The sequence below is a fragment of the Brassica rapa genome, chromosome A06 (genome assembly GCF_000309985.2).
Source record: "Brassica rapa cultivar Chiifu-401-42 chromosome A06, CAAS_Brap_v3.01, whole genome shotgun sequence".
In the NCBI taxonomy this organism is placed as follows: Eukaryota; Viridiplantae; Streptophyta; class Magnoliopsida; order Brassicales; family Brassicaceae; genus Brassica; species Brassica rapa.
In genome coordinates, this window is record NC_024800.2 from 13,187,623 (window position 1) to 13,196,642 (window position 9,020).

At 32.8% G+C, this 9,020-nt stretch overlaps 2 protein-coding genes across 2 annotated transcripts; one reads left to right on the forward strand and one right to left on the reverse strand.

Annotated features, from left to right (window-relative positions):
* Positions 1–4,723: 4,723 nt before the first annotated feature.
* Positions 4,724–5,334, reverse strand: LOC117125956 (uncharacterized protein At2g29880-like). The gene is made up of 2 exons (XM_033272983.1): positions 4,957–5,334; positions 4,724–4,873 (listed from the first exon to the last, which is right to left on the reverse strand). The coding sequence occupies exons 1-2, from the start codon at positions 5,284–5,286 to the stop codon at positions 4,724–4,726; spliced, it is 480 nt and encodes a 159-aa protein (XP_033128874.1). The 5' UTR covers positions 5,287–5,334.
* Positions 5,335–6,323: 989 nt separating this feature from the next.
* LOC103848097 lies at positions 6,324–7,736 on the forward strand. The gene is made up of 3 exons (XM_033273467.1): positions 6,324–6,536; positions 6,667–7,380; positions 7,461–7,736. The coding sequence occupies exons 1-3, from the start codon at positions 6,324–6,326 to the stop codon at positions 7,734–7,736; spliced, it is 1,203 nt and encodes a 400-aa protein (XP_033129358.1).
* The last annotated feature ends 1,284 nt before the right edge of the window (positions 7,737–9,020 follow it).

A 9,020-nucleotide genomic window follows, 5' to 3' on the forward strand; every position in this document is an offset into this window, starting at 1 on the left:
TATAACAAATTAGAAAAAAAATATAATTGGTTCTATTATATGCTTGATGTAATGTTTAATTTCTTTTAGTAGTATAAAATTAAACAAAAAAGAGAAAGGTTAGAATTTTTTATCAAATATGTATTATTCATAATCATTAATTGCCATATGTATGTTAACTATATTAGGTAATTCCGTAGCTTTTATTTAAGGAAATAAAAAATATTATTTTGTACACTATTAATTAATTTGATAGTTAGTTTAATAAAAAGCATAGTATATGTTTATATGGACCAACTTATTTTTTTAACAATTCTAAGAATCATTTTCGTGATGACACGTGGCTACGAAAACATGTTGTAATGCTCCATGATTAATATATAGGGGATAAATACTAACTATAAAATAAAAAGTGAATATATTTTTTAGTTTAGAAAAATGAAAAAAAAATATTAGATGAATTTTATATTATAATTTAGATATAAATAAAAGACATACTACATATTATGAATATATAAAAGAAATATTTTTAAAATTTATGAAAATATTAAATAATTAATAAATATTTTTTGGATAGAATCCTGAAAATCTCAGGACCGGTTCTTGTCATAGATAAGATTTTAGAGTAGTTTAATAAAAATCATAATAAATTCTCAATTCACCTAACATCATCTAAGAACTTAGAGGAGGTTATTGGAATCAGAATTTAGAAGGAGTTAAGAGATTTTACAAGTTAATTTTTAGAAGTTAAGTAGAGTTAACAAATATTCTCCAAATATCTATCAAATACTTTGAATTGACTTTTGTAGATTTTATTGATTTTTATGGATTTGCATAATATATTATTTTCAAAATATTTCTTCTTATAAGGCAATGTATAACAATCTCTTCAGAACATTTCCAAAAACAAAATCTCGATGTAAACCATATATACAAACATCACGTAATTGACACAATAATACCCATATCTTCTTCTCTTCTCCTTCTCATTTTCTTCTTCTCCTTCTCATTTTCTTCTTCTCGTGTCCAGCTACATACATGTATCTACTTCTTCTGACCATTATTTTATAGCTCTTTTTATATTCAGCAGAATAAAATTATTTTCCAGCCACCATTGTTGACCATTGTGTATTATTATTCTATGTATTGCTTTGTGTTTTGACTTCTTTTTTTGACTTTCGTCATTTGATTTTTGCTAGCTTGTGTTTTTGTCTTCAGTTCGATTGTTAATTATTTATACTAACTATAGTTAGTTCTTGAATAAGATTTCAATGGAGGATAAGGAAAAAGGTAAATATAATTCATGTACTCAGGATGAAACGAAAGTATTGATTGAATTATCACTACAAGAAAACAGCGTAATTCTGACGGACATTCTGACGGAAAATGAGATCCTCGGAATATTCCGACGAATTTCCGAGGAAATTCCGAGGAAACCCAAAATTTGGGGTTCCTCGGAATTTCCTCGGAATATACCGATGAAATACTGAGGAAATCATATTTCCTCGGAAAATACCGATGAAATACCGAGGAAATCATATTTCCTCGGAATATACCGATGAAATACCGAGGAAATCATATTTCCTCGGAATTTCTATTAATTTATATTGTTCCTCAGAATTTCCTCGGAAAATTCCGAGGAAATTCCGAGGAACACATGTTTCGGGTTTCAAAACATCAAATTTTTTTGCCCTATATCATTTCTTATACAAATGCAATGCATACCATTGAGGAATCTTTGTATAGATGATCATAAACCATGAAATAACAAAATTTCAAAATAAATTGTAAGTATTCCCTTTACCGTTCATTAAAGTGTATAAGTGTTTCTCTTATGTTGTGGGGATTTCGTTCATACAATCGGAAAAGTGTTATATAAGTGTTTCACTTAAACAATTTTTTGACTTCATAATCAGTCTAAAACACTTAATAAGGGTTATATAAGTGTTATACAAACCGCAAAACGTTGTTTTCGGTTTAAAAACCCTACTTCCTCGGAAAAGCCTCGGAATATTCCGAGGAAATTCCGAGGAAAAACAAGTGTTCCTCGGAATTTCCTCGGCATAGTCCGAGGCTTTTCCGACGATTCAGGGCTTTGCTTTTAGGGTTTCCGTTTCTTCGGAAAAGCCTCGGAATATTCCGAGGAAATTCCGAGGAACACTTGTTTTTCCTCGGAATTTCCTCGGAATATTCCGAGGCTTTTCCGAGGAAGTAGGGTTTTTAAACCGAAAACAACGTTTTGTGGTTTGAATAACACTTATATAACCCCTATTAAGTGTCTTAGACTGATTATGAAGTCAAAAATTTGTTTAAGTGAAACACTTATATAACACTTTTCCGATTGTATGAACGAAATCCCCACAACATAAGAGAAACACTTATACACTTTAATGAACGGTAAAGGGAATACTTACAATTCGTTTTGAAATTTTGTTATTTCATGGTTTATGATCATCTATACAAAGATTTCTCAATGGTATGCATTGCATTTGTATAAGAAATGATATAGGGCAAAAAAATTTGATGTTTTGAAACCCCAAACATGTGTTCCTCGGAATATTCCGAGGAAATTCCGAGGAACAATATAAATTAATAGAAATACATGCACATGATATTCTTTTTCCTCGAATTAATGAAAATATTCCGAGGAAATTCCGACGGATATTTAAGTGGCCGTCGGAATTTCCTCGGAATATTTTCATTTAACCGGGCAAACAAGCCGCCAAATATTTCGCGAAAATTGAAATTAAAAATACTGAGGAAATTCCGACGGAACATATCCGTCGGACCCTAGGTTTTATAAACTCGAAACGCATCTTCTTCCCCATTTCTCTCTTCTTCCTCTCCGGCGATCTCTCTCTCCTTCCGGCGTTCTCCATCTTCTCTCGCGACGATATCTCCGGCGACTCCTCTCCATTCCCTTACAAATCATGTAAGGACCTTATTCCACTCTCTTATGTCCTATTTGTTAGGTTCTTAAGTAGATTTGATGATTTTAGAAGTTTTTTGATAGATTTTTGTTAGGGTGATTGGGTAGGATTGTGATTTGTTGTGTAATAGGTTTAGAATTGTGATTTGGTTGTGTTGAATTGATTTAGAATTTTTTTATAAATTGTTTATTATTTTTGTATTTACAAAACGTTTTTCTATATAAATTCGATTTTACAAAACGTTTTTTGTATATAAATTCGATTTTCGGATTTATAAAAGATGATTTCATATTTATAAAAATATTTATATTTATTAAAACTAATTTTGTATTTATAAAACATTTTTTTGATTTATAAACACTATTTTTTTATTTTTGTATTTATAAAAACTATTTTTAAATATAAAAAACGTTTTTTGTATATAAATTTGATTTTTGGATTTATAAAAGACGATTTCATATTTTAAAACTAATTTTGTATTTATAAAACATTTTTTTGATTTATAAACACTATTTTATTATTTTTTGTATTTATAAAAACTATTTTGTATTTATAAAAAGATGATTTCATATCTATAAAAATATTTATATTTATAAAACTAATTTTGTATTTATAAAACATTTTTTGATTTATAAACACTATTTTATTATTTTTTTGTATTTATAAAAACTATTTTATTTTTATAAAAAGATGATTTCATATCTATAAAATATTTATATTTATTAAAACTAATTTTGTATTTATAAAACATTTTTTTATTTATAAACACTATTTTATTATTTTTTGTATTTATAAAAACTATTTTTTATTTATAAAAAGATGATTTCATATTTATAAAAATATTTATATTTATTAAAACTAATTTTGTATTTATAAAACATTTTTTTGATTTATAAACACTATTTTATTATTTTTTGTATTTATAAAAACTATTTTGTATTTATAAAAAGATGATTTCATATTTATAAAATATTTATATTTATTATAACTAATTTTGTATTTATAAAACATTTTTTTTATTTATAAAAACTATTTTATTATTTTTGTATTTTAAATATGTTTTCTATTTCAATTTTAATTTTTTATTTTCGAATTTCAATTTAAAAAAATAAATTTATATATTTTTTTAAATTTTGGAAATATTCCGAGGAAGTGTATCCCTCGGAATATTCCGACGACATCTTCCTCGGAATATTCCGAGGACTTTCCGACGAACTTGTGGTCCTCGGAATTTTCTCGGAAATTCATTTCCTCGGAATTTCGTCGGAAATTTCCGAGGGATTTCCGAGGAAAAATGAATTTCCGAGGAGTTATTTCCGAGGACTTTTTTCGTCGGTATGTCGTCGGAATAGCGTTATTCCGACGACATACCGACGATTTTTTCCCTCAGTATGTCGCTGTTTTCTTGTAGTGTATTTGTGGAGGGAATTAACCGTGGATGGTGTGATTCTAGTGGTATAATAAACAAGGCAACGGTAGAAAATAAAATACTACAAGTCCTCAATGAAAGAGTTGGATGCCAGAAACTCCACAAGCATTATCAAAGCAGGATAAAGTTTTTGAAAAACCTATACAATAGCTATGTTGATCTTCAACGTAATAGCTCTGGATCTGGATGGGATTTTGATACAAAAAGGTTTACAGCTTCTGAAGAAGTGTGGCAAGGATATTTGAAGGTATTTTTTTTTTACTTTACATAAAAGTTTGATATTGTAGAAAATCATTATTGTATTTCTTATATATGTTTATAAAAATAACAGGCACATCCAAACCACCAGTATATGCGCTATGACTCACATGAACAGATTTGAAGATTATCTTTGATGGTACAACTGCCAATGGTACAACTGCCAATGGTACAGAAGATAATTGCCACCATTGGCAGTTGTACCATCAAAGATTATCTTCAAATCTTCAAACTGTTCATGTGAATCATAAAGCATATACTGATGGTTTGGATGTGCCTGTCATTTTTATAAACATACATAAGAAATACAATAATGATTTTCTACAATATCAAACTTTTATGTAAAATAAAAAAAAATACCTTCAAATATCCTTGCCACACTTCTTCAGAAGCTGTAAACCTTTTTGTTTCAAAATCCCATCCAAATCCAGAGCTATTACGTTGAAGATCAACATAGCTATTGTATAGGTTTTTCAAAAACTTTATCCTTCTTTGATAATGCTTGTGGAGTTTCTGGCATCCAACTCTTTCATTGAGGACTTGTAATATTTTATTTTCTACCGTTGCCTTGTTTATTATACCACTAGAATCACACCATCCACGTTTAATTCCCTCCACAAATAATTCAATCAATACTTTCCTTTCATCCTGAGTACATGAATTATAATTACCTTTTTCCTTATCCTCCATTGTAATCTTATTCAAGAACTAACTATAGTTACTATAAATAATTAACAATCGAACTGAAGACAAAAAACACAAGCTAGCAAAAATCAAATGACGAAAGTCAAAAAAAGAAGTCAAAACACAAAGCAATTTGTAGAATAATAATACACAATGGTCAACAATGGTGGCTGGAAAATAATTTTATTCTACTGAACTAACTATAGTTTGGATGTGCCTGTCATTTTTATAAACATACATAAGAAATACAATAATGATTTTCTACAATATCAAACTTTTATGTAAAATAAAAAAAATACCTTCAAATATCCTTGCCACACTTCTTCAGAAGCTGTAAACCTTTTTGTTTCAAAATCTCATCCAAATCCAGAACTATTACGTTGAAGATCAACATAGCTATTGTATAGGTTTTTCAAAAACTTTATCCTGCTTTGATAATGTTTGTGGAGTTTCTGGCATCCAACTCTTTCATTGAGGACTTGTAGTATTTTATTTTCTACTGTTGATTTGTTTATTATACCACTAAAATCACGCCATCCACGTTTAATTTCCTCCACAAATAATTCAATCAATACTTTCGTTTCATCCTGAATACAGGAATTATATTTACTTTTTTTCCTTATCCTCCATTGTAATCTTATTCAAGAACTAACTATAGTTAGTATAAATAATTTTAACAATCGAATAAAAAACAGTCAAACTGAAGACAAAAACACAAGCGGTAAACAGATGGAGAATTAACATAGGCCAAAACTAAAAACGATTTCTCTCTCGGCGTAAAATAGCTGGCTCCCTCTTTTTGGCTTATCTCCCTGTTTGCTATTGTACACCGCATAGCATAGTGGGGCTTCGTGGCAAATTATACACGTTTCCTTTTAAGAAAGAAACCTTTTTTAGATATTTTCGCTGGTTTCCAACCTGATTTCAGAAAATTCTAGTGTTTGTTCATCGTGTTCTTCAAGAATTTTCTTCGATCAAGTTAATTTCAAGACCGTAGAAGTTGGTGGTTGACCTGTTATTTATCAAGATTTGAAGTGATAGTCATGTCGTCTCATCTTGATAAAGAGCTGTTAAATCTATCGTTGGAAGAAGAAGAAGATGTTCCGTTCGTTTTCCCGGACAAGCCAGAGTATTATTCTACAGCAAGGAACTCACTAAGCTTGGTGGGACGCCTCCTTAATCCGTCATGTCAGAGGATGTCTGAATTGATTCTCGAGATGCCTAGAAAATGGCAACTATACGACAGAGTCAGGGGCGTATGAACATGATCTTTTGGATATCCTCAACAGAGGCGTCCATACGTTTCGGTTATGGCCGATTGTTTTGGAGAGATGGGTGGAAAGACCTCCAGCAGATTATCTTCAATACTTTATGGTGTGGGTTCAGATGAGAAACATCCCAATTAATCACTATACTTTCAAAGCTCTGTGGTCTCTTGGGGACTTTGCAGGCCAGGTGGTTGAATTGGCCTTCGATCCAGATAAACCTCAAACCAAAGATTACATCAGGGTTTTAGTCAGGTTTAATGTTGCAAAACCGCTCAGGAGATCAAAAAAGGTGACTTTGCCAGGTGGTGAGGTGGTGAACATTCTGTATGACTATGAAAGACTTCAGAAAAGATGTTATACTTGTCAAAGACTCACTCATGAGCAAAGTCAGTGCCCTTTTTTCAAGAAGGAGTCGCTGGATCCGGTTCTAGCAGTTGAGTCTTCTTCAACTGGAAATAAAGGGATTGGTATCTCTGATAGTCTCCCTGCTTCTGATCCTCGGTTTGGACTCATCCCTGAAGACCTCCTAGGATTGGAGCCTATTTCAGGAAAGCCTAAGATTGCACCGGAAGTTCTTGATGATATGCGTATGTATCTAATGGTTGCAGATGGTCCTGAAAAATTGGCTAGAGCTGAAAGAGTGAGGAAATCTATAGAAGAGTTAAGGAATGATCCGATAGGGAGGAAGACTTGCCTGATGTTAGAAACAGCTCCTTCAGTTACTAATGAGGTAGACAAAGGAAAAGGGATTGTTTATGACTTCAGTGTTCAGATGAAACCAAACTCAAATCCAGTGAAGTTGATGGCGTCGGCGATTGCAGCAGGGTCAAGGGTCTTACAATCCGGAAAAGTGGTTTCTGATTTGCCAATTCTTAATGCTCAAGTAGTGCCGTTTGTTCTGCTCTCTCTCAGGTGGGTTCAACGGGTTTTAGTACGGGTTTCGCAGAAACAAGTACTTCCGGGACTCCCTTGAAGAAAGCTAAACCTCGTAGACGGCCAGGTACTTTTAAACGCAAGGGCAATGGTAAAGCTGTCATGATTCCAGACAGAGATTCTGGAGTGCAAATTGGAGAAGGTGTAGTGTCAGATCCGAAAAGGAAGGCGAATGATGATGTTGAGCCATCTCAAAGCTCTGCAAGGTTTAAGAAACCATTGGTGGTCCCAAATGAGGGACCGCCCAATATCTAAATGACGATGATTAGCTGGAATTGCCAGGGCTTGGGCCGTGCACAAGATCTGGTGATTCCAAGACTATGGGAGATGAGACAAGAACATTTCCCAGAAATTTTGTTTTTGATGGAGACGAAGAACAAGCGAGACGTTTTGGTAGATATTCAAACCTGGCTAGGCTATGATAGGATCATGACAGTGAATCCTATTGGGTACAGCGGCGGCCTAGCGTTGATGTGGAAAAGCTCAGTGTATATAGATTTCAAGTTTGTCGATAAGCACCTGCTGGATTTTCATGTACAGTTTGGAAATCTCAGTTTCTTTGTTTCTTGTGTATATGGTGAACCGGTTCGTGGTGATAGACCACATCTGTGGGAGAGACTTTCTCGGATTGGGGTCTTTAGAAAAGATCCTTGGTGTATGCTTGGGGACTTTAATGAGATTAGAAGCAATGATGAGAAAATAGGAGGTCCTAGAAGAAGTGATATATCTTTTCTGCCGTTTAATGAAATGCTTGAAATTGGAGAGATGGTTGAACTTCAAAGCTCTGGAGATAGTTTCACTTGGGGAGGCAATAGAGGGACCTTGTCCATTCAATCAAAGCTGGATAGGTGTTTTGGAAACAAAATGTGGCATCGGCTCTTTCCGGTTTCTAATCAGGTTTTTTTAGACAAAAGAGGTTCCGATCACAGACCTGTGTTGGTTAAGCTTTCATCTGTTTCAGTGGCCAGAAGAGGACAGTTTCGTTTTGATGGAAGATTTCTTCATAAAAAAGGGGTTTCAGAAGTGTTAAAGAAAGCCTGGTTAACCAATCACCCCTACTTTGAAGCAACTGTTTTGGAGAGACTGAAGTGTTGCAGAAAAGCTTTGAGTACTTGGAAGAAGAAAGAGTGTTTGAACTCGCGTGACAAGATCAATCAAATCCAGTTTGCTCTGGAAAGAGAACAATCCTCTTTAAGTGCTTCTACAACGACTATCAACTTTCTGAAAAAAGAACTTGTCAAAGCTTACAAAGAAGAAGAAGAATATTGGCAACAAAGATGTAAGGAGCAATGGGCAACTAAAGGTGACTTGAATACAAAGTATTATCATGCCTCAGTCAAGCATAACAGAGCTAGGAAGCGAATCGTTAAGCTAAAGGATGATCTGGGTCAAGATCATTTTTCTGAGGAAGCTAAAGGAGATGTCGCCAGTGCTTACTTTACTAACCTTTTCAAGTCGGCCAATAATGGAGAATTTTCTGAGTTGTTTGAAGGTTTCTCAGCTAAGGTTACGCCAGCAATGAATGACTCCTTATCCAAG